Source organism: Acanthopagrus latus, chromosome 5 (assembly GCF_904848185.1).
Source record: "Acanthopagrus latus isolate v.2019 chromosome 5, fAcaLat1.1, whole genome shotgun sequence".
Classification (NCBI taxonomy): domain Eukaryota; kingdom Metazoa; phylum Chordata; class Actinopteri; order Spariformes; family Sparidae; genus Acanthopagrus; species Acanthopagrus latus.
The window spans coordinates 27,389,932-27,416,071 of NC_051043.1; the positions used below are offsets into that span (position 1 = coordinate 27,389,932).

General features: G+C 46.5%; 1 protein-coding gene across 2 annotated transcripts; it reads right to left on the minus strand.

Moving 5' to 3' along the window:
• Positions 1–816: 816 nt before the first annotated feature.
• gas2l1 (growth arrest-specific 2 like 1) lies at positions 817–25,944 on the minus strand. 2 transcript variants are annotated; one of them, XR_005075230.1, is made up of 6 exons: positions 23,396–25,944; positions 14,089–14,196; positions 8,979–9,075; positions 7,272–7,599; positions 1,724–5,781; positions 817–1,690 (listed from the first exon to the last, which is right to left on the minus strand). XR_005075230.1 is itself a non-coding variant. In XM_037099170.1 (5 exons), exons 1-5 carry the CDS (start codon positions 24,104–24,106, stop codon positions 3,699–3,701), a joined length of 3,327 nt encoding a protein of 1,108 aa, XP_036955065.1. In that variant the 5' UTR covers positions 24,107–25,944; the 3' UTR covers positions 817–3,698. The 2 variants fall into 2 exon arrangements, 1 of the variants encoding a protein (XP_036955065.1); XM_037099170.1 differs by having other exon boundaries at positions 817–5,781.
• Positions 25,945–26,140: the final 196 nt, after the last annotated feature.

Here is a 26,140-nt window from a genome sequence, read left to right on the forward strand (position 1 = left end):
AAAAAAAAAAAAAAAGCTCCCTCTGAACGTCATATTAATATAATTCAAAGACTATTACAGTTTAAGGTACAATCAGTGGGATTTTGTCCCAGCTGTTCCTGAACGCACCACAAAGATGGCAAATTGGACCTAATGTCAACACAGCTGCTTCTTCACACTCTGTTGATGATGTTAGTTTAATCTCTACAGGCTGTAATTTACAAAATATTACAATAAACTTGCTTACACAAACATCCCTCAGTATACAAATGAATTTAAGTGTCATGAGAAGTGATTTTCATATCAAATCAATGACTTTTTATATCAATTCACCTCTAAAATGGCCATAAAGTTAATTCAGCACCTCCCTAAACTGTATAAACAACAATTTATGATAACAGCCTTCATAAAGGAAGGTTATTGAAGGACTACATTAGTTTTAGCTTGGTTTATTTTACCAAACACACTGTGTAGTTGTCACTATATCATCTTGCATGTACTCAAAGACACGGTGAGTGTATACAACATTCAGTTTTTGAGCATTTATGAAAGTTAGTCTGTAAAATCTGCAAGAGATCATCAGATATAAGTTAACAGGGAAATGGGAGGATTTCACACAGTGTCGTACATTTTATGCAACAAAAACATGTTGTACAAAGAAGAGCAAAACGTTAGTAAATCACAAAAGAATAATATTTTCATCATCTACATTGATATTTTTAACAGGTGCTGCAGAAGTTCCCCTCAAATCCAAACCCGGTCTGCTTTGCAACACGCGGCCCGTAAAACCAAAAGCCTCCGCATGAAAAATTCATAATTAAGAGATAATTCATGAGCTTCAGAGGAAAAAAATATTTATTACAAGAAACAACCTGACAGCATTTTCAACTTCAAAAAACAGTGAAATGTTGCAGTATTGCTATTTCATACATACAAATTCCACGATGTCGAGCAAATCTGTACATTTGTTTTTAATATTTACTGGTGGGGTTTTTTTTAGTGAAAACAACATTTAGCAAACAAGAAATTGTCTCATCATGAACATTCAGATTTCGCCGATTAGGGACAGAAAAGAAGAAGAAGAAGAAGAAGAAGAAGAAGAAGAAGAAGAAGAAGAAGAAGAAGAAGAGCGTTTCATGACGTTTTTGAAGTTGTGCAGGATAAAAGAGCAGATTATGTTTTGTTGTGATTGATTGAATGAAGTCACAGTTCACGTCACTGGTAGATTTTAAAACACCAGTTGATCAAAAATGCAAATCAGCCAAAAATAAATCCGAATGTAAAACAATTGGAATACATGTAAAATAAATCAGTTCATAGAGTTGAAACTGATCACCGGCTACACGTCGGATCAATGCAGCGCTGACAATACTGATACATGATACATTATTTCAGTATTTAAATCAAATTATTGTGTCTCTGAAAATTGCAAACAGCCCAGATGTGCTTAATTTTGTCCATCAGATCAGATGAGATCTTTTATTTTTTTTAAAGTGGACACATTTCAAACTCATCATTTTGTCTCTGGACAGTATAATATTTAGAAAACACGTGATTCTTTGCGTCGGGCACCGACTCATTTGGATTTTTGTCCCCCCCCTAAAACACTTACAGCTCGGCTACCAGGACACAGATGTCACTTGAGCCCCATCAGGCTTCACTTCATAAATAAATAAATTAGACCCACATCACTCATCCCTCTTCACTCCACCTCTGTACATATTCTCAAACAGTGTGTACACACATATATGCACACTCCTTTTTCTTTTTCTGAGCCTCTTCACCGCGTCAGTGCCCTGCAGAAACACCTCAACCATGATTCCTCATCACTGAAACTGTCCACTCAGTCTCAGTATCAGTCTATCTTGGAGGGTTATGAGGCGTCTGCAGGGCACCGACACTACAATTCCCATGTTTCCACTTCTGAATATAATTTACACACTTGTTAAATACCACAAACAGTAGCTGGACTCTGGCCTTTTTCAAGCTCTCGAACAACCGTGAAGGAGCCTCACAAGAGAACATATCCAGTTGCTTCATCTATTATTCATGCACTGCCGCTCACACTCCAATGATTTTTTGGGGAGTCGAGCGTCTCAGTTGTTCATCCGTCTAACTTCACCTTATAAAAAAACATTATCATCGGCTGTCATCAGCACCAGAACAGCTTGTTCAAAACGTAGGGAGACAAAAAAAAGAGGGGGTTCTGCATTGAGAAAACATCTTTTTCTGTTTTCTGTTACTCTGTGAATAAAACATGTCTCTGTTTTAGCCACTAGGTGTCGCCACAGATCGTGTCATGTCTTCAGAAATCCATCCGCTGCTAACTAGGTTATCTGGATCTCAACAGGATTCAGAGGCAATAAATTAGAGTTATATCATCCTTATCATGTGCACCTACATCAAGTATAATTTATGATTCAAATTGGCAATGTTCCTCATTTCCTCTTTCCACATTCACGCTCAAAAAAACACCCCCCTCAGATTTCTATCACGATAAACCGTTGACGATGGCAATGTAGTGTTTTACCGAATAGATCTTAGTGAGCGAGAAACATTCAAAAAAACTAACCTGCTAATAAACTTTAAGGCAAAAGGGAATCGTCAAGGCCATTTCCAACACCGATATTGCATAGCTAAGGCAGCACAGAACTCATTACAGTGAATATGTACATCAAACTGTATATTCAATGCCTTTTTTCTTAATATATATGTACAAAACACTCGCCTCTACCAGGGAGCACATCCACATGGGTATTTACACATTCATTCACCAAAAGCAATTGACTGTGTTCCAGCGTACAGGTTGGACCGAGGAAGAGCTCTCAACGTGTTTCTGCTTCAGTGACAACGACAACCTTCACTGCTCCTCTTATTATTTTTTTTTTACACTTAAAAGTAGAAATAAAGTTAACATTTCTCGACTGCATCGAACACAAAGTTGAAAACGCGTTAACACATTAAGCATTTAAAAGCAAACATCATCTATTTGGACCACATCGACTGTCGTGAGAGGGTGAACACAGACGTTAATAACAGCGGACGACTGTACAGAGATGGGTAGTTGCTTGTTAACGTTCAGAAAAGTCAGAATAAAGACGATGGGGGGAACCTTTCGTCTATGTTTCCTATTAGTATATTGTAAGTGTGAGTATGATGAGAGGGTGACGATATCACAGTCAGACCAGTATTTTGACTTATCAAGGCAAGCAGAGATGCTGAGGCGAACCACAAGAGGGAGCTAATCCGTGAGACTAAAGGTTTAGTGTTTACACTGTTTATGGAAAGATGCAGCTTTAAATCCCTGGCACTTCACCACCACTCCTCTACAGGAGCACCTGGAGCACATATGCTCTCTCTCTCTCTCTCTCTCTCTCTCTTTCTGTGTTTCTGTATCGACCAGTGGAAAAAAAAAAAGAAGAAGAACACCTTATGATTGGCAGAAGCATCCCCATGCACATGTTAAAATTACAATAAAAGTAAATATTAAAAGACCATTCCTTTGGTAATAAATAATTTGGCTTGAGTGCAAAATAAAAGCAACGCGAAGTCCCCCCGTGCAGCAGCTCAGGGGGGAGAAACTAAGTGAAAAAGAAGGAGTGTTAGACATGCAGTGAAAACAGTCTATAGCCCAGTCTGAAGAAGTCTTTTTTTTTTTTTTTTACACAGTAGTCAGAGTTCATGACAACATCTCCCCCCCCTCCCTCGTGTCACTTGTGCTACATCCAAGCTTCAGTGTCCAGGCTCCCTGACTGTCCAGGGTACGAGCAGTCTTTGTTGCCCATGGCCGGGGAACGTGGCTGAGGATGGATCATGTCTGCGAAGGCCTGATGAAGGCTTTTACATGTGGCTGGACGACCGGTTGAGTGCGAGCTCTGGGGGGACAGCGGCGGCGGCGTGTGGCACGGGGAGAGCGTGTCGTGAGCCTGCAGATCTCTGTAGCTGACCGGGGTCGGGATGCGTGATGGGCTGTTCTCTGGCCTGTTGTCGATGCGAGGCCTCATCCTGCTTCTCAGTTTGTGCTTTGAGATAGGCCCGACCCCGTCCCCCTTCTTCTGCCCTTTCTTAGACTGCTCTCCATCGGTGTCCCCGTTGGCCATGGTTGAAGATGGCGGAGGGGAATCGGAGCGGGATTCGCTCAGGCTGAAGCACATGGAAGAGGTTTCACTGGAGGAGTCCTGGAAGGAGCAGTCCTCGGAGGGGGGAAGGGCCACAGGTGAAGGACAAGCCTCAGGAGGCGGGAGGTCATCGCTGCCATCACCATTTTCTAGGTCATACGGTAAGTTTGGCTGGTGATTCTCCAGAGGAACGTCTCCTTCAGGCCCTGTGCCCCAGCCGAGCTGACCCTGCTGACCTGTCAGCCCCCCTGTGGGAGAAAAACCTCCATGGTCTCCGTTCATATTCCTACAGTGGAATGCAGGTTGTGAGGGGACCTGATTCATCAAGCTGTCTGACTCTGTGTCTCTAAGACCAGGCAGAGAAGATGGGAGCTCCCTCTCCTCCATGGAGCTGGAGATGGCCGGGAGCTTCTTGAGACCTCCTCCACGCTCCCCCCAGTGCTCCGGCTCTCCGTCACCGAAGTTGTGTGGTCCTCCAAAATTGTGTCCATAAAGTAAATTTAAGGGGTCGTCCATCGAGAAGGGACGGGCGTTAGTTCTCTTGGATTCCCTGAGGTCAGGCAGAGTTCCTATCTTTGCGCCCACGTTCAGGGAGGAGGACGAGGAGTTAGAAGAAGAATAAGCAGAGTCGGTGACGTTAGCGTCAGTGGGTGCTGGCAGTGAATGTGTCCCAGCTCCCTGCAGGGTCGCTGCTCCTGGGGCTCTGCATGACACCACTCTAACCTGCTGCGTGTTGGCCAGAAACTCAGCCTCGAAGCTGCGATACAGGTCCTGCTCCTTCTGGGGATCTAGCGATGGCAGCATCTGGAAGCCGAGGCCTCCCTCCTCCTCCTCTGGCTCCTGGCGCTCCAGGCCAGTCCAGTTCCTGTGGTGGCCCCGCCCAGCGGAGCGGGCGCCCTGTAATGTCCTAGAGGAGCGTGCAGCATGATGATGGGAGTTGCGGGGCGAGGAGTGCGGTGAACGTCGACCTCCTGTGACTGGTGGGAGTAGTCTACCTTTCCCCACGGAGGGTGAGCGAGGGGCCGGAGGTCTGGGAGTGGTTATCGTCTTCTTGCTGGGGCTGCTGTTGTTGTTCTGGATACCTTTAACTGGTGAGTTAGAGCACGAGGACGACTGCCTCTTGCTGAACCCACCACCTAATCTGGGAGAGGACGGGGGCATCTGTTTGGCCCGAAGGTCCTCTCGTCTGTCCGCGGGTGGGGGTTGAGGGTCTCTGAAGCTGGATGCAGGTCCCGGGCTGGCGTCACTTGACCGCGTGCGGCTCGATAACTTACTCTGGCTGTGGGAACGTGGAGCATGGAGCCTCCTCGGGCCCTCGTTTCCGATGGAGCGGCCCCTCTCTGTGCGGGATGTCCGCGACCCATCAGAGGATCCCTGCGGTGGGTTGGGTTTGAGTATCGGAGCGAGTGTACCCGGACGCTCCCGAGACTGGCTGCGTGCACGAGGCAGTGAGGGCCGCAGGGAAGGTGTCTGATTACCACCACCGGGCCTCTCGATCATATGCCTCCCCTCCTTTCGGTTAACCATCAGGACGACCTCCTCACCAGAGCGGCGTGAGGCACCACCAAGAGAGTACCGCCCTCCTCCTCCTCCTCCTCCTCCTCCGCCTCCCTTCGAGGAGGCTGTAGAGGAGTCGCTGTCTCCAGACAGACGTCTTGTCAGTGGTAACTTTGTCTCCTTATTCCTAGAACACATGAAGGAGAAAAGAGGTCATTTATTTTTATAATTCAACCACACACTTGCTGTTTTAGATTTTCTAGCCCGACACACATCACTGCCCCTTTTCTCAACGAGACTGGACTCCACAGCAGGAGCATCAGGTTTATAATCATCAGCTTCACTTCCAGGAAGAACAGAATCGTAGACAGATGCTGATCAATAGAGTGTGTGTTTGTAAATTGGATATTTAAAGACAAAATGGATGCCGTGTTTTCAGTAGATAAGAAAATAGCATTTGGTAACCCTAACCCTGTTCATCAACTCATCGTGACAGAGCACACTGGAATGTTTTACAACTATTTCTGTCTGACTTAAACTTTATAAGCATCGTGAAAAGAGTGAATGTTTTGTCGAGAATCCGTGAATCAACAGAGCCATCAGTCAGTTTAGGAATGACAGCATGCTGCAGTCTCGTGTTTTGCATTTTGGGTAGCGAGGATTCAGTTTTGATCGCAGCTTTTGGCTTTAATTACAGTTTAATTACACCGGACGTCTAAAGTTATCCTCAGAAATGAGTCTGCTTTATGTATCCAGGCATGATAATTTGCCCACCTGTTGACCTACTTCCCTAGTTAGCTGTGAGCAGTTGTCAAGGGATAGTTGTCAGATTAGTCTTTATCTGGTCTGGGGCATTTGAAAGGGGCTGACCCTCCCACACAGGGTTAATTCGCATGAGCTGATGCCTTGACGTCTGGTCTGGGCCATCGTTCAGTGGAGAGATGATACATACGCTGGAGAGAAGCCAAAGTAAACCACCACTCAGCTCGGATTGTGTTAAACAATAGCGCCTTCACACTCTCGCATATAGAGAACGTATGTGACCAGTTTAACCTTTAACAGCTTCAGGAAAAAGCAGCGTATCTTAACGTCGTTATGTCCTGTAGGAGGAGCCGCGCATAACGGCCTCAACATGCCGATGCTGTGATGTCAGCAGCCACTTCTCTATCACTGATATGTCGCTTCATCAAACTGCAGCGTGGTTTCATTTATCACGTACTAACTCAGAACATCTGCTGTTGCACTGGCAGGAGAAGAAAGGCTTAAGCTCGCAACTGCATCACAGCCATCTTCAGACAGTCGATGGATTAAGTGAATGGAGGTAGAAGAGCGAGACGAGTGAGGAGAAAGGAGAGTGTAATCGTGTTCGGCGTTTACCTTCCAGCCACTAGGATGTGCTGTAGGGCGGCGCTGTGTGATGGATTTGTCTGGGCAATGTCACCTGAGATTAGATAAATCTGCTCTGGTCTAATCTGTGGCTTCCTGGCATGTGTATTTGTGTAGATTCCCAGTTGTGTGTACATGTGTGTTTGTGCCCTTCTCGTCTGTGGGCGCATCAGTGCAAAAGGCAGAACTGGATCGCGCCCTGCCAGGCTACTTGACAGAGATTAATTTCTTATCAAGGCAACGCACTTATCCGAACACTTATCCGCGGACATGCGTAGACAACAAACTCACCTGAGAGGATTAAAGTGGCGGGGTTCTGAGCGGTCTCGTGGCGGCCGTGGGAGCAGAGTACGCGCCGCGCCGCAGTCGGGCTCGGTGGAACCGGAAGGGTTCCGAGAGCGGCCGGGCCGTGTGGAGGCGGAGGAGGAGGAGGAGGAGGCGGCGGCACACGGAGCAGAGGGGGCATCCATCGAGCGCCTGTCAGGAGGTTTGTACGGGGCGATGCCATCATTTCGCCAGTGTGGACCTGGGCTGGTGGAGCGGGAGGAGTGGGCGCTGGACGACTTGCTCTGGCCTCCCTGACCTTGACCGCTGGCTTTAGCCTGGTGGTACCGGTGGGCTGGACAGACAGATCAATAACAAGTGTTTAAAACAGGCTTGTGATCAACAATCTCAGACAGCTTGTACAATAAACAAGGATTAAAGTCACTCAGAGGTCCAGACATATATAATCTTTGACCATATCAGCGCCATCAAGCTCTTAGATTGAACAAACTGAATTCTTCCCTTAGATGGACCCGACCAGGGAAATGCTAACGATCCCACCATTTAGGAAGAACATTTATAGAACGCAGAACGCCTGCTTCTCTAATCACTTAATACTCTACTGTCTCCAACACGGTTCCTCGTTTGGTTAGAAATGTAACACCGATCGCGGTTTCAGTTGGTGTCAGCTGTCCGGGCCAAACGCTCGGCCGCTGACATCACCGCTCCAGAGGCAGTTCTGACCCGAGGATGAGGAGGGTCGGTCCCACCCAGCATAGTTATGAACATGTATCAGTGTTCTCTGAGTGATCCGGACACTTTAAGAGCAAATCAGATCTTCGTGTCGTGAGGTCAGATAGCGGTAGAGTTACAGAGCAGGGATGTGCAGCACCAGATGAAACTGGCTTGGTTGTCATTAAAGGATAAGTTCACCCAAAAATGAAAATCCAGCTATTATCTAATCATTCCTGTGCAGATGGGAGCAAAACAACTGAGGTAGATGGAGTCTATAACTTCAAAATTCAAAATTCAACAGTCTCCTGAAGCCCTGAGATCCCACATTTTGTTTTATTATCTTTCACACCCCCATTAAAGCAGCCCTCACCTCGTCTGAAGTGTTCGAATGAGTTTGATCGCACGTCAAGGCTGCAAATAACATCTTCTCACATCAGTCTGGGATCTTGTGGATCCTTGAGACTGCTGACTACACTGGACAAGCTTCAAGGAGCCATTTCATGTTATTTTTGTTCACTTGTTTTGGAGAACACGGGAACGTTGTTTTGCTGTGAAGCTCCAGAAATGTTTTGCCAAACACGAAACTTCAACTTCGATTCTGAAGACTGTTTGAGTAGTCTCAGTAGTTTCAGACTAGTAGAGAGACTAAGTTTAGACTTCCTTTGAAACATCAGGGAAATTAGTCATGAGTAATGTTCCTATTATTGACTCAGAGTGACGGCACATTTTCAAATACAAACTTGCATCATGTTGCCCACCTACACTTCCTGGCTGGATGTTATTCTGATCTGGTTCCAGTTTCAAACAAAGGAGCAAAACTCAGAAAATGGGAAATAACAGAATTCAGATTTACATGAACATCAGTTAGATGTTTGGACTGAACATCAGACGTGATTTGTTTCTCATCCTCAAAGCGTCGCAAGTGTTGCCAGTACCAAGACACAACAATCAAGTTGTTTTCTGAAAAGGGGCTGACGGGGGAATAGGAAGTGACCTCACCGAAAGCGGCGCAGCGACACGGGTCGTGCTTGTCCAAATAGTGCTCCAATGTGTCCCAGCCCCCTCCGACACGCACCATCACATGAGTACGAAGGACCTGAGGGAGGAAGAAGAAGAAGAAACCAAGGTCTCAGTAGATAAACGGGAGGAGTAACATACACATTCATGCACAAATAAAACCTTTTTTGTACACAGCTCCACCACACACACTGCACAAGTCAATAGATATGCTAATTCCACAAGTGGGGAGGCCTGCTGAAGGCTGGCCGGCCTTCAGTGTTACGTAACATCTAGATGCACCCCCGCCTCTCCCTCCCCCATCACCCCCAGCTGCTGCCATTATGAGGGCTGTTTATTGCCATGCCAACTCACAATTAAAAACAGAGTATGGCAGAATAATAAAGAGGCAAAGCGCTGTGAGAGACACTCTTTTCTTTGGCATCTCTCTCTCTCTCTCTCTCTCTCATGCCTCTCAGCTGGCTTCCCCATGTTTTCAGAGGGTAGCGGGGTGAGTTAGCATGGTCACAACTCACCCCTCCACCTCCTCCATAACTGGGATCTCAGCTGAGAGGAGAGGCCGTGACAGAGGGGGGTTTGTGGATATGTCACTTCCTACTCTCCTCTCTTCTTTGAGGCGCACACATCCGCAAGATCGGACCAAAGAGCCACGCTCCCTCCAGGCAGAAGCTGCCTTCACTGAAGCAACACAACCTGACTGATGTGACAGCCCCGTGGATGCATCCCCCCCCCCCTCCGCCCACCCGCCTTGGGTTGTGTAACAGGGGCTGTCAGCCACATGTTTTAAAGGTTGTACCCGTGTCTCAGGGGACAGGCGAGGCAAAGCAATAACAGTGCATCGGTGTGGGCTGGCACGGAGCTCGTTTCCACCGAAATCACACGTGGCGCGGCGTCTCATCTCCGGGTCCCTGACCGTGGATCAGACACGGCATGTGCACCAAAGTCTGACCCCACCTTCTCTGCCAACACAATCTCTGCCAATCCACTACAAGTCCTTTCATCGGCCTCCCTCCCCGACTACATCAAATCCGTCAAAACAGCTGATCTGCTTATCTCTATCAGACCTGAGAGTATAAACTGCTTACTCTCCTCCGCTCTGGCCGTATGTCAGTGACAGGTTTACGTTGGTTTGTGTGATGCTGCGTGACCGTCGTGTGCCAGCAGAGCAAAAGCGAGGCCGTAACGGCTTTCATATCATATCTTGATCACCGCTGATAGAAATAAAAACATCACAGAGGTATAAAGCTGCGACGTGAACAGGAGGAGACAGCAGACATGCTTCAGTTTTGTCCACACGGTTTACAAAATACATCTGCGATCACTTCTAACTCCCTGTGATCACTCGTAGTCTTTGCATAGTGTGTACAGTAAACTATGATAGAGGTGGTGACGTGGCGTGAATCTCTTTAGAATTCATTTGTTATTGTTTTTTGCGAGTGTGGAGGAGGAGAAGCTGTCATGACGGTGACCGCTACCGGGAATCCATATTAGAAAAAAAAAACCCAAAAAAACAACCTCATTGTGTAACTGGAGTGAGATAATTGCACGACTATAAAAAGAATTATCAAGGGGTCTTTAAATTGCTAAATGAGCAGCCGCATATTTCCAGACTGTCAGCTCATCCGCTCTCTTTATAGACATCTTTGCAGACGTCTCAGAACAGAACACAATCACGGAAGGAAAATAAGAATATAACAAGGCGACGGAAAGACAGGAACAGACGACGTTACGCAGCGATTGGCAGCAAACACAGAAACTAAATCATCTAAATTACTCTCTAAATGCTCGTATGATTACAGTTTTGTTTTTACTGCCCTCCGTATCACTTGTTTCTGTATGCAGCAACCTGATTATGCATTTCATGTTTTATACATGATGCTGCAGAGTGTGTTCAGGCTAAAGGAAACGATGTGGGACCATGTTCCCTCTTCAGATGTGTGGCTTAGCCGCCTAATTTCCTAACACTAAAGGGGTATCGCAGTCTTTACCGGCGTGGAGAGACCACAGATCCCTGTTTCTATGGCAACAGCGAACAGAGAGACTTCTACATGTCATCGTTGCGGGGGCGTGCTGAACCAGTTTCTTCTTAAATCTTGCTGGCGAGTTCAAAAATTAAGCCCGTGGATCAATTCTAGTTGTCGTGTCCCTCGACTGAAGGCATCTCCTCCCTCTGTGAGCGACCTCCCCTGGGACAAAGGAGGCCTTATTAACTCCCCCCTCCTCTCTGTTCATGTGGCCCCGATCGCCCATTTCCCTCTCTCCACTTCATCCCCTTGTTCCACCCGAGATCATTGTCAGAGCTTTTGGCAGCTGAATGGGGGTTTGTTGGCATTCAAAGCGGCTGCCCGCGTCCCTCCCCTCAGAAGAATAAGGGAAGTGTGTTGGCCGCACTTGTTAGCTGCTGGGGCCATACGCATAATCGCTGTCATCCCCAGTGAGGAAGCAAGAGGAGGCGGAGGCAGTGTGAAGAGGGCTAATCTGACGAGTCAAAGGCTCGCACGGTCACACACACACACACTGCAAACATGCATGTTTGGATACGTCTGCTGCAATAAAATGGCAAACGTGAGCCTCCATAGATCAGAGACTTCACACGGCAGCTTAGGGACGGCATGAGGATGATGAGGAGGGGGGAGAGGTGAGGAGAGCTGGAGGGTTTTGTGTTTTTATTTATCTATTTATTTATTTATTTATTGAGGTCTTCCATTGCAAATTCATACTTTGATCCTCCCTCCCCTGCAGGATTGATGAAAAAGAGCAGCTAATGATAGCTTTAGTGTTCATAAATGAGTGTTTATGACGCACACGGAAAATGCAGAGAACAATCCCACCTCTGTTTCACGTTATTATCACAGCCAGACACTTTATTCTGCATCAGAGTAAAAATCCCATAATAATGTTTTATAAAGTCGGCCGACAATGTAACTGCCTTGAATATAATCAAAAATACAGACTGGCTGGAACATCGATTGTTCTTACAGTTAATCCTGCTTAATTCAGTAAACACGACACCTTTGATGACTGTCTTGACCAAATGTAAAGCAAACTATGAAGGCAGAAAAAGCTTCGGGTTGCCTGGACTGGGTGGTGCCACTAAAAGTGAAGAAATATTGACTGCCAGTCAGACGGGTCACTAATGTAAATGCAGACGACTCGGAATGCCATCCGGAGAGAGTCCATTAATCCGGCTGGGGATACATTTTAGGGTAAGTGAGACCAAAATCGATCGCTGGTATCCACGAGCCTTCCTGTCCGGTCCTGTGAGGCCTCGTGTTGGCACCGTGGCAGCTCTTAAACTGAAACCGAGACAAACAGCCGAGCAGAAACAGGCTACGGCCCAGATAAGGACCGACTCAGGAAATGACCTAAAGCTCTAATTGTGTCTCGGTGGGAAAAAGAGAACAGTCCTGGGAATGGGCCAGACCCGAGGCCGCTTGTAAACACACATGAGAGAGAGGGAGAGAGAATTCACAGTACTGTTACATGTACTGAACAGTTCACCGGAGCCACGATGCAGCCAGGAGAGGGTTTATCTGTTGCTACATAATCCTTGAAACAACATATGATGCCATATGCCAACACCGTATGGTTCCATGCAATTACTGCAGGCCTTGCTGTCTTCTGCCCCCTGAGCCAAAGTAGCTTGTATGTAGAAAATAATCTAAATATAGCAGTGAACACGGACTTCTAGGAAAAAAGGTTAATCACAACGTAGCTCTACGTTTTTGTAGTTGTGTGAGTCTGAAGGGGCGGGAGACACGAGAAGTCAGATGAATATGACTAGTTAGTCACATTAATCACCGTTTCTCAAGGTAAGAAATGTTGGTAACAAGCCCTCAGAGCAAAGGGAGACTGTTGCTGTGTCTCAGTTCAGGGTCTGTATCCTTCGAAGGACCCGGTCTTTGCAGTCTTCGAAGGCGAGTTCTTGTTAACCGCGTCAGCCGTTGTTAAATGTGCCGGTCTTGCCTTTGGAGCATTTCCTGGCCGCGTCACCAGATGTTTTATCCTTACGTCATGATTTCTGCTGCCCAGACCCGTGAAAATGACGATCTACGTCACGCGATGTTGCCATTTTCTCTCTTTCTTTCTTCTTTTTCGGGCGCACAAATAATCTTGGGATACGTGAGGCCATGAAGGATCGTAGTGGTGCATCCTTCAAAAAGAGGGAAAGGACGGACACATTTGGAGGAGTCTTATGATTGGGACAGCCTTCGTGCAGCATTGTGACATAATTGGCCTTCAAATGCTCCTCCAGAGGTGCAAACCCTGAATTGAGACACAGCACATGTTTGGGCTCGATACAATGGGTCAAAGTTGAACCAGGCGATCATCAGGAGGCACATGCGGATTAAATTATCATTTCTGGAAGGTGGTGGGTAACAATAACCTGCAGAAGACCTATAAATTTGCACACTGACATTATTTTATTTTATGTCTCTACCGCAGATCGTCTTCTTGACGTGTCTCTGTAGAATAAAAGAATATTACAGCAGCAACAAGATGGTCGTGTTTTCATAGCAAAGTTAACCCAGGAAGCAGATCTGTGAGCTGTTGATGGATGTGCACCGTCAACAATCCCATAATTCTTGTTTTTGCAACCATAGTTATCGCTCTTTCTCCGTCTGACTTCTTTGTAGTGACGTTGCTTTGTTCCAAGATCTCAGCACAGCCTCGAGTACAATATTATAATTACTGGAGAGAAAAAAAATAAGAGTCCCAATAAAAACGGGAGCATTTATGTAGCCTGAGGACTCGCTTTTGGTCTCTGTGATGTAGCGTGGGATCATGGGAGTTTTTTTGCCTTCATTGTGACGTTACTCAGGTGGAAATGTTCACGGACAGGTGACGTATTAACGTGTTTTTCATGTCACGTTTAGTCACATACGCCAACTTCCATCCCCCCTCTGATGTATCATCTGATGTTTATGACTATATGTACACAACTCAACAAAATATATATCAAAGAACTTGTGGTTTTAAGTCAATTACATGCAGAAATGTAGTTTAATCTGTGAACATAAAACCTGGAAACAGAAACACATCTCCTGGGTCACGGTGACAGGTGATTCTGTGGCGAGGACGAGGTTCTTACCCTGATGAAGATCAACGCGCTGGAGTCTCCCACTTTGTACTTCCCCTCCGACACCTTGATCATTGGAAACTGAGCCGGACAGGAACACCGGCCCAGAATCTCACGCACCTGAGGAGAACGGATCAGATCAGATTATCATCCTCAGCACACAAACATGACACACACACGCATCCGAGAGGAACCTGACAGAGACTGCTTCCTGTTCTTCAGGTCACGGTCCACATATGAGCTCATGTTTAGTCACGTTAACTGTAACCGCGGACAAAGCCCCGCTGGCCCTCAGTGCTGTGAGACACAATGAGTCTGTTTTATGGTGTGAGGAATGAGCAATCATGGCTGCCTGATTGTGAGGGTGTTCGGTGCGTGTGCGTCATCTTCCTGCCGACTTTTCCCTCCGAGCAGCTCCTGGGTGACGGAGGGGCCCCGCCCGGCTCCCTCGCCACATTAAAAGCCCCGTTTCATCTCATCTCCACAGAACATTCTGGTTACTTAGTTCACCGCAAAGTGTCACAAAAGCACAAAAATACATTATGCGGACATGTTAATGAATACTCTCGCAGCGTCGCAACTCGTCAGGCTGTTGCACAACAATGTTTCTGCTTCTGACATCACAAACTGAGGAGAGAGAGAGAAAAGAGCTCAGAAACCAGAGCGAAGATGATGTCAGCAGGCCTGCGCTGCCAGCTGGGTTTTGAATCGAGGGAGTCAGAGCCGGTGCCCTTGCTGTGGTTGGGGGTGCTTATTAGGCAACTGGAGCCAGACACAACTGCAGGGTGGAGCGAGCTCCGCCTGTGTTGTACAGGCCTGTGCTCTGGCAGCGTCGGCGGTGTTTTTCTTGGCGTCTCTCGCAGACAAAAGGCGTATGCGCACTTGTCGGCCACGAGGGAGAGAAAGTGAAGTGGCAGAGCGGGAGGAGGAGGAGAGGAGCGCAGGAAGAGAAGAAGAATACCTGCTCCACAAACGTGCCTGCAGGGGCGGCCATTATTATTTGAGGGGTGGTGGAGGAAGATTGGATGTTGTGAGCTCCCACCCTGTGAGTGTTTACAACAGTATACAGGGGTGTGTGTGTGTGTGTGTGTGTGACACCTACATTATAGTGTATTGAGATGATTATGGAGGCACCGTGTTATTTACTTGAAACAGCACCCTTCTTTCTTCTCCCATGCTAATTAAAGCAGGGTGGGATCAGCTGAGCCTCTGCAGCTCACCTGCTTCCATGCAGCCTTCCTCCTCTCTGTTGTGTTTTCAGCCTTTATTTTTAGCCCGTGCACTAGCTGACCGGACCTATATTTGTCTTCAGCTTTCTTTGTTTTGCTTACATTTCTACATCTGCTCCCTCCCCCTCCCTCTCTTTCTGTCTCTCCGCTCCGTCACTCCGTCTTTCATTCTGTCAGTAGGTGGACGAGCCCTGTTGGAAAAACCCCAGCTGGTGAGTTCATGGAAAGATTGCTATGGCTACAGACACACACATAGCCTTACCCTTCCCCTTCTGACTGTACAGTTTTGCCTTCTTTTCCTCCTTTTTTTTTTCGGCCCTGCTACACTGAAGCCTTTCTCTCGCCTCAGCTGAGGTCATACGTTTTTCTCTCATATGAAACACTGAGCTGCACAGCGTGTTAGATAATGACCCTAATCAATAGCAGGCCTGACATCTGAAATATTTGCTCAGTGGAAGCTTCGGTATGAATGTGTGCACTTCCCATGTCTTCACCGTGTCAACAATGGATCCAGAACACACTCGCTTTCACACACCACAGTGAGTTAAAGAGGAGGCGAGGGGAGGAGAGGGGGGGAGAGAGAGAGAGAGAGAGAGAGAGCGACAAGGTCACGCAGGAAACATGCGGAAGTGGAGCTGGAACACTGCAAGAAACTGACGGATGAATTATGGATGCAAACGAGAGACGCTTTCAGCCAGAAGCTGCAGATGTTCGAGAAAGGAGGGAGAGAAAAACTGAGCAGGAGACAGAACAATCCACCGCTCGCGCCCCTATACTGGGAATCTGCTGCAGCTATCTTAAGATAGGAATGCAGAGATTTGTTTTTGCTTGAGCGGAGAAAAAAAAATGCTTTTGTTCTTACAATGAGAACGCTGCGACATCTTCCATGAATCGAGCAGCCATGTTTGTCCCCCCCACCTCCAAAAAAGAAGGCCTAAGAACGTATTGCTTTAATGATCCCGCTGCTCAGATCGCGTCATATCTGCTCAGTGTGAGTCAACAACCTCTTCGCTTGCCTTTCCTTCCTGACCTGCAAACATCTGAAGGACCATTCATGGAAGAGATACGCTGAGAGAGAGGGCCGAGCAAACCCTGGGGATGAGGAGAGGAAATGGGAGGGGAGAGATAAAGATTTGATTCCCCCCGTTTTCTTCACTGATTTGAAATCCGGACAAACACGCGGTGTCCGAACAAAGGAACACGCAAGGTGGCCATTTGCTCTCGTATGCTAGAACATACACAAAATGTAGTCGTAGTTTGCTGGTTCATGTTGTCAGATTGAGATCCAGCTCTCATAAATGTCCTCGACAAAGCCACACATCCGTTAGAATGTCTCTCCTCATGAGACAACAATGTGCGACCGCACAGTTTGCTCTGGTGCAGTCATCAAACAGAGGTGTGCTGGCCTGCTGGAACCGGCTCCTTTCATGATTGCTTTTGCGAAGGATAATTACCTCCAAACTCTGACAATAAAAACTGAACATTACAACAAGTCACTCCACAGGAATTTACACAAGGGTGGTTCCAGGAGTTAGTTGACTTACGACAGAAGACATTCAAAAACGCAGAGAAAACTGTGAGGATTAAAAGATTATTATGAGGCACATACAGGGAATTTATGATGAGGAAAAATGAGAGCAACACTCTGCTCTTAGTTTATCGTCTCGCCCCGAGGATCTCCTGCCGAGACTGGAAACTTGCACAGATTAAACAACCTCATCATCAGATAACACGGAGACAAGAAGACGAGGCCACTGGGGGCGCCTGCTTGGCAGGAGGGAGATTTTTTGGAACGTGAGTGGTTATTGCTCCACCACCCACAGCAAGCATTCCTCAAGCCTGTGAACGCACGCTCGAAACAGCTACATATCAGGAGCCTATCCTCTATTAAACCACTGCTCTGACAGCCTGTGTAAACGACTCCTCTGTGGACGACCGTGCAACATCTCATAAACATCGAACGGCCTCCTTTCGCACATATTATCTCTTTAATCAACCCGGGGGGGCTTCAGGGCGGTAACAACTCACTAAATGACAGATGATAATGTCGAAGCTGCAGCCTGAGGGGACAAAACTGGAGTCATCATGGGAATATGTGTTTTTAAAGAATGTTTGCATGCTGGTCCAACAGAGCAGACCAGCAGAAGTGAGACGGAAAAACAAGAGCTGGATGAACGCCTCGGGGCGAGGTGTGACAGCAACCTTCCACTGGGAGAAAACACACACAACGAAATCCTAAGTTATGTTTCTACTTTCTACAAAGAATGCATTGAAGCAGTAGTTAAACACTAAAGGCAGAAATAAAAGCCTTGCTCACTACAAAATCATCAAACCGGCAAATTAACCGCTCACCTAATAGCAGCTTAACCTGAGAGATAATGTGTTGATTAGTGAGTCTTAGAGGTGCTGCTGGGTGGATTTTGTTTCCTCTGGACGGAGCCAGGCTGGAACTTTTCAAGTCTTAATGCTAAGCTACACACGGCTGCTGGCTACAGCTTCATATCTACCATACAGACGTGATATTAGTATCCACTGACAGTATAAAAACAAGGACGTGAGCTTCTGGGTTTGAGAAGTTGTATGTATGCTTATGAGAAAACAACCCCACTACTAATTCAATTAGCCTCCTAATGAGTTTAAGGTCTGTATCGCTGGTTTCAAGTCTTCTGCAACACAGCACGATGTTCATTTAGCAAATTATTGTCCCATCTAGAGTAAAAAAGATGATAGAGTATGAATCAGTGCATGTTTGGATAGAAAGGTTGTTACCATAGCAACCATCAGTCAGTATAGAGACAAAGGCAGTGTTGTATTAAGTTCCCAAACTACATGCACGTGCATATGTACATTTGTGTATATATACTAGAGGTTGAGGGATTATTAATTCCAATATTCTGCATTTTTAAAATCATCACAATGAACTAAATAATTTTAAAAAATAGAAAAAAATCTGCTTCTTTGGCTCTGATGCAGCACGCAGTCTGCAAAGAAAGTTGGAACTCAAGTTATCGGTGTGATATGTTAAAATAAATGTAGTGGAGTGGAAGTATAAAGTAGCAGATGATGGAAAAACTCAAGTAAAGCACAAGTACCTTCAAAATTGTACCTAAACACGGTCACTTCTGGCTCCAGCGGGTGAAGTCAGACTAGGTTTGAACCTCGGCGTCATCAAACTTCTCATCTAACTTCCCACAAGACGGAAGTACAAAATGCAAAACCTACTTAACAACATTCAACAAGCCGTGACATATAATTCATGACCGGTGTTTTGATCAGAGTGAAGTATGTGATTGTATCTGCCCCGGGGCAGACCTCATCCACAACTTCAAGGAGAGTGTCTTCTAATAAAAAAAAAATCGATGCTCTACCTTCTGGCCGCATGACAAACAACCCGCTGGAGGCTGAGAGGAAACATGAATCTAATGGGCGAGATGAAGAACTCCATTATTCATCTGCCTCAATCCTACAGCGGTGTAATCACCCGGTGCAGGAAGTTAAACATCAAACCACTGTCTGAGACTCTTTGCCCATTTGTTTTGATGAGGCGACTGAAGCTGGTGGAGAAGACGAGGACGGGCAGGTGCAGAGGAGACACACACACACACACACACACACACACACACACTGAAGCCTATTCAAATAAACACCCAATTAAATGATAATCATGCAAACGATCGGGCTGATAGCATCAAACGCTGCGTTAAAGACATAAGCGGGGCAATGTGCAAAGTGCACAGTCAGCTGGTTCCACTTGTACCCTGCTGCATGGAAAATAGGGAGGAGGAGGAGGAGGAGGAGGAGGAGGAGGAGTGAGATCTGGTCTGTGCTGCTGCTGTGCAACGTCTAGAGCGTACAAAAATAATAGTAACAATAATAATATCAAAATATTAAACCCGTAAAAACAGGCGTGCGTGTGACACAGGAGGGAGACACGCTGAAGGATGCGGCGCTCTCTCAGCAGAGCGTACGAGTGTGACCCAACACAAAAAGCATGATGACCTACTTTTTCTCTTTCACTCTCGCTCGCTCTCTACTGTAGCTCTGCCTCCCACAGCAACATCCACTCCGGTCAGGTTTAACAGAGTGTACAGTAAAGTCTCTCTAGGCACACTATCTGTTGTCTACTCCCCCTATTTTTTTTTATGATTCCCTGAATGCACAAATTGGAACCACAAGGTTAATGAAGCAGACGGTCCACACAGGCGTGATATCTGCATTTTCTCTCTTTTGCTGCCGCTCCCCTCTGCTCTGCTGGTGTCTTTGATTGAGATGTCAGCCTTTGATTACCTCGCTGTCAGCAGTCTATTCACGTCTTCCTCCTCAATGCCACCGACAGCACATACTGTTGTGGTCTTTATCACGTCTGGGGTGGGGGGATGGGAAATGGTTCCTCGTACATGTATGACTGAATGTTGAAGCCTGGGGTGAGGAGAGACATGAACCAGTTTGTGTGACTGAGCAAGAAGAAGGAGAGATGCGGATGGAGGAAAGGCGACAAAGGCCGTGCTGCAGAGATACCTAGGCATGCATTAAACACACGAACAACACCGTGTGCATTAGGGGGGTCAGGAGGTGTCGTTCAGATAATTACATGTGTGTCAGTTTGTACAGATATGCGTGTGTTTTATCAGTCTAGCCTGTGGGCTGATTGCAAGACCTAGAAAACACACAAAAAGGTCATTTTTGTCTGGAGACGGCCGCGTTTCTTTACCTCAGGCAGCCTGCAGCATGTAGAGACGTACATTCAGTCAGATAATCCCCACACTATAATGGGTGATATTATAGAAAATCCCATAATGCACAGGGATAAACTATATGAAGGCATATATAGTAATGTCAACCAGCTGCTGTCTGCATCTCTTCTGCAAAAGAGTGGGAAGAAGGAACATTTATTGACTCAAAGTATGACGAAGGAAACCGAGACGGCGGTCACTTCCTCAACTCGGTGGAAAGCTGCCCCACGGTCGGCGATGAGTAACGACACAGAGACGGTGAGTGTTTATGTGACGGCTCGCCGTAAACCAGGAGAGCAAACCGGATCGACGACACCTTCCTGAAGATTAAACATCTATTGTGTTGCTTATGTGACACATCAACTGTTTGCATTAACATTCAGGAGTTTGCTGAGTCACTCTGCTTTTACACAAGCCGCGTGTAGGAAGACGAATCATATCTGACAACATCTGGAGCTACGTTTGTTCTTTTACTGTGACTGATTGTAGAACAGCCAGATGTCCTTAAAAGGGACGCGTGCCTCTCAGTGATCCTGCTGTTTGGATGCATGCAGGCGACTTCGCTCATTAGAATAATGACCTGTAATCCTATTATCACCACACTTGTATTGTCTTGCTGGACTCCACAAGAAGATTAGTTTGATCATCCAACTACTACACAGCATACAGAAGGATAAACAGCTGCCACGCGTACAAATCTCCCTGAGACGAACAAGAAACAGAAGCCAAAATAATAACACAACAGAATTTAACGTTGGTCTTGATGTGTGATTATTAATGTCTTTACACCTGGATAATAAATAAATATAGACACTCTCTAATATTGACATATCAGACCTGCAACAACTAGAATCAATCTGATGTTTCATAGACTAAATGATTCATCGATCAATCGTGAAAAATCGCCAGCAGATTCATTGATACTGAAAATAACGCAGTGATGATTCACACACTGTACAGCTAACTCACATTTTGATCAACCTCCTACCTCCACCTCTGCTGACTCACACGAAGGTTTTTGTAAGGAGTTTTGCAGCATTTTAGCATCTGAGGGTGTTTGTGCAGATCTCTGTGGGAGTTAATGCCTCTGTAATTAATTGGTGACACTTCATCAATAGAGTCATTGATTACGAGCAGAGACGCAGCTCACGGACCGGCTGGTAAATTATGTATTGTTTGAAAAGCGGCCTCAAAGGTAAGTTATCATGAATACTGAGCAAACCCCGATTGATCTGATCAGCCGATACTGATCGTCGCCTATCAAGGATACGATGTGACGTATCGGCGTATTGTTGTTTGACATGCAGCGATGAAAACTATTATTTTTACAGATTATGGAGCAGAAAAAGGAGGCTTGGGGTGATTTATGATTATCATATTCTGAGTGAAACTGACTGTTTCAGTGCTCTCGTGTCATTTCAGACAGTACACTTTATTTTTAGCGGTTCAATCATTCCCAACTCGACAGTTTGGGTCGGTAGTACGGCCGGTCACCAAATCAGAGCATCAATATTACATATAAATGCTTGTCACACGATGCATTTGAGGGCTCACTGCAAAAATAGGTTTATCCATCTGGTTGTAATACTGAGAAAAATCTGTGAATACGAACGTCAAAAACAAAAACCTCCTGTGAGTTACAATCCACGTCGGGTTGGTGCAGGAAAGTGACCTGACCGCAGGGAGCAGATCCACCGTCTGCTGTCACAGCTGACCAAAGTAACTAAGCCCTTTAACTTTCCTGCTCTCCTTCCCTGTCAGACACTCAAGCAATGAGTTTCCAGTAAGAGCTGGACACTAATCTCCTCTGAGGCTACTACAAGAGACGGAAATGCTCAGAAAAGTGCAGACCGGCATCCTGCAGGATAAACTTGTGACCGGCGTGATGGAGGTCGGAGGAGCCTGAGGCCTCGCAGTGAGACCTGACCGAGCGGATATCGATCAAGGAAATAAAAATGTGGATTTAATCTTGATCGCTGCCTGTTAAGCACCCTGTAGGTCACTCAGTGGAGATGTGCCTCACACAAAGTCTGGACCTCAAAATGAGAATCTGACCACAAGCAGCAGAAGCCATTAGACAAGAAGTGTGAGCAGAACTACGGTACTTTTAATATCGCGGCCTCTCGCCTCAGTACCACAGCAGCCTGTGTTGCTGTTCTGTGCAGCTTACATGCACAGCAGTTTTCTAAGGTTGAACCTGGAGGAGAGGGAGGAGGACAGGCAAATGTTTTCGCTGTGTGAGCGCGTACGACAGAAAGAGGAAAAAGGACAGACATGAGCCGTGTCGCTCTCCTGTCCTCTTTTTTTGTCCCAAAATGTACTCTGCTTGTTTAATCCTCAACACTCAGACAGTCTGGATGTGAACAGCACACATCCTCCTCCACACGCGCTCCTATTTCTGTCTGTGGAGGTCACACCAGAACCGCTCTGCTCTGCTGCCTGAGCGGCACGAGGGTGACTGTCCTCCTCCTCCTCCTCCTCCTCCTCCTTCACATCTTTTGGTGCCAAAGACGGACATTGTTCCTCTCATCAACATGAAAACACTGACTGCTGTGCTCCCCCACTCAGTCTAAGCACATGTTGAGCTGCTCATTAGCTTTGCCCTGACAAGATCTCTGGCTCTCTCTCTCTCGTGAGCTCATGTGCAGGCAGGCAGGCGGCGGGAGGCCAATAGGTCAGCCAGTCCAATTCCACAGGACAGGAAATATATCAGAGCCAAGCTGCCAAAAAGGGGGACGTTTTTAGTGGCGCTGCTGCAGAAAATGGCACGCGATTAATGATCTCTCTCGCCTGCTCGGTTGTAATAAAGCGAGATGTGGGAGGCTGAAGGTGACAGACACAAATTGTTCAGTCTGCGGGCTCTCTGTCTGTCGCAGAGGGCCGAGCTGACGTGGACAAGAATCTGGGTGTCAGACACACACTGACCCTCTGCAGGTGAGCAGGAATTTAGCAGCACAGACCTGCGTGGATGCAAAGCCAATCACAGGCGCCTTCCGACTTCGTAGCACCGGCGTGACGTTTTCAGAGAGGATGCTTCACTTCTGACACACTTCTGTGTTTTGTTTTGTTTTTTTCTTTTTTTCTATCAGCTGCTTTAACACCAGACATAAACACACTGACTGATACTCACCTCGAGGCCGGGGAGCCTGCGGGAAAATGTATTTCACATTTGTGTCATGAGTAGTGGTGACGAAACTGAGCTGTTAAGATCATTACACTGATAAATGAAGACTTGCATGAGTCATAATGCAGATATGACACAATTTGGGTTTCCAAGGAAGAAGCCAGGGTGATTCGGGGTTGTTGCATCAGGATATTAATAGACAGTGATTTGTGTTTTTAATCTTTTCAACTCACCAACTCGTCCAGATTTCGCATGTCACATAAAACTCTCTTCTGGGGCCAGATGAAGGGCTCTGGATCCGGTTCATCCACGTCCTGATGCTCCACGCTCTTACTGCTGCTCTCTTTCCGGCTGAAGCACCTGCTGGGTGGGCTCTGCTCAGCCGGTTCCCCGTCATCGATCCGCAGGCTCTCCTGGTCCCGGATCTCCTCCTCGATCTCCTCCTCCAGCTGGATCAACATGGGGGCCAACATGCCAAACTTGGAGCCGCGCCGGGCCACCTCGAGGAGGCACAGCACGAAATTCTTCTCGTTGCATCTCTCCACCAGGTCGTTGGTCTCGAACATGAGCACGTCCTTGATCCAGAGCTCCTGCCTGCACCAGCTGATGAAATTGGACACGTTGTCCCGCGCCAGGAACGAGCCCGGGATCACGTTGCGCGACTGGAAGACCACATCTTTGGAAGGCACCTTCATGGACTGTGCAGCCTCCGGGTACTCCAGCTGGAAGTCCTGCGCGGCGCGGTTCACGTTGTTGGCGTGCCGACACAGGGCACAGCCCGAACCCAGCCCGTCCATAAAGGTGTCCGCAGTCAGATCTAGGTCGTAGAGGGTGTTCAGCCATTCCGCCAGATCCTCCTTCATGGCGTACAGGTACTCCTCGCTGGATTTAAAAGGCCGGATACTCTTGGAGGCGGCGGACTGGATGTTGCTCTGATCAGCCATATTGTCGGATTCTGTATCAATAAAGTCTACTTGATGATTCCCGATTGTCTCATTGCACAACTGCGCTCCGAAGCCTCGTCCGCGTAATAAAGCCAAATAACCGTGTTGACGCACCCATGCCGGTTTCTTACCGGAGGCTCCCTGAAACCAGGCTTTGTGATGTCAGAGGCATATCGGGATGCGGAGTGTCCGTGGCGCATGGATGCGTTTTCCCGGATGTCTCTGCGAAACCCGTTTCCTTTAAAGAGCGCATCGCCGGGTCCCGGACCGGGGAATCAGGGAGCAGAGCAGTCCGGGACGTCGACACACACACGCAAGTTTTTAATCCACCCGGTGGCCGGTGTGTCCTCTCACCCGCGAAAATCCACGTGTCACCATGTCTGTGTGTCAGCTCGACGCCGCATCGATGGAAATCACGACCACTGAGCAGCGCTGAGCCCGCAGCTCCTCGGCCCCGCACATAGGCCCGCCTCTCCCGCTGAATATGTTGACCTGCTGTGGCGGAGACCAGCAGAGCGACTCGGTGGCACATCCCATTATGAAGGATCAACGCCCGGCAGAGGAGGAAAACTTAACCCCATGTTCACCAGCTCAGGATGCACAAGTTACTACAGCGACGGAGCCACTTTATAAACACTTATACTGTATTATCTATAACTGTGCATCACATTTAGAATGAAATATCCGAATCTGCATGTGAAAAATATGTTTCCTTGAGTATAAATACCTCAAACTCATGTGTAAATGTAGTATGTATGTTTGTATAGCATGCAAGTTTCATCACGATACGATATTATATCGATTTTAAGACAATAATGCGATATTATATCAAATTCTTAGACAATGATACGATATGATATTTATTTTTTAGACAGCTATACAATATTATATCGATTCTTTGGACAAAGACACATTTAACAACTCTTAGACAACGATAAGATATGATATCGATTCTTTGGACAGCTATACAATATTATATCGATGGACAATGATATGATATTTACCGATATCATGATAGGATTTCTTTTCGAAAGTTAAATTTATATCCACTCACAAAAAAAACAAAAACAAGTAAAATATGACTTGACAGTTTTATTACTGAACTCTTCAGTGGAAATATTATTTCATCAGTGGCTCCGGACATTTAAATGTAAAACAATCTATTGTTTTTCATAAAAACAAAACACTGCATAGAACTGTGTCATGAAGCGCCATGGGAATTTCAAAATAAAGGTGCATCTTCTATCTATCTTTACACTCCTACCAGTCAGATGACCGTTTAGTTTATTTTGTTCAGGATTATTGATCCAACTTTATGATGTTATATCCTGAGGCTGTTTTGTTCACTCTGTAGGAAAATGAGACGTACATTTTTTTCTTTTACATTTATCATCTGGAGTTGCACATAAGCAGGATTCATAGCCTCGGAATAGTGAAGCCTTTGTGTGTGTGGTCTCTTTACAAAATAGCCTGGAGTGATAAAGGCCAATAAAGCTTGCATCTCAGCATCATGAGACATCGCCTCCGCTCAGCGCAAGAAATTCCCCCCCGACTGTATAATCGTATTAATGATTAAGGGATGTGGTGAAGACGCAACTCGGCTGTGCTGGTTCACAGTCGTGTCAGAGCCTCTTACATACGTTTTGCAATCAGTGTGCGATGATTAATGCTCTGTGGGAGGCACTGCCAAGAAATAAAAGAAGTCGCACCTCAGAGGACAGAGAACAGGAGGAGACAGTGGATTATAAAAAAGCAGATAGTGAGAGATATACAGCAGATAGTCATGCTGGCTGTAAACAAAGGTCAAAGAAGGCAATTAAAGAGCACATGACCTACTGTGTGTGGTAGAAGATGTGCAAATATCACACAAGATAACAGGGTTGCTGTCAGAGCAGAGCAGGGTGGAGGACTACTTATTTTGGGGGGTGGCACAAAGATAGTGAATGAATATGACTTGTGTGTAAGGTTAACTCAGGAAAACGTGTTAAATTTCCCTTTAGATCATCTTTAAAAAATGCAAAGGCCAGACTGAGA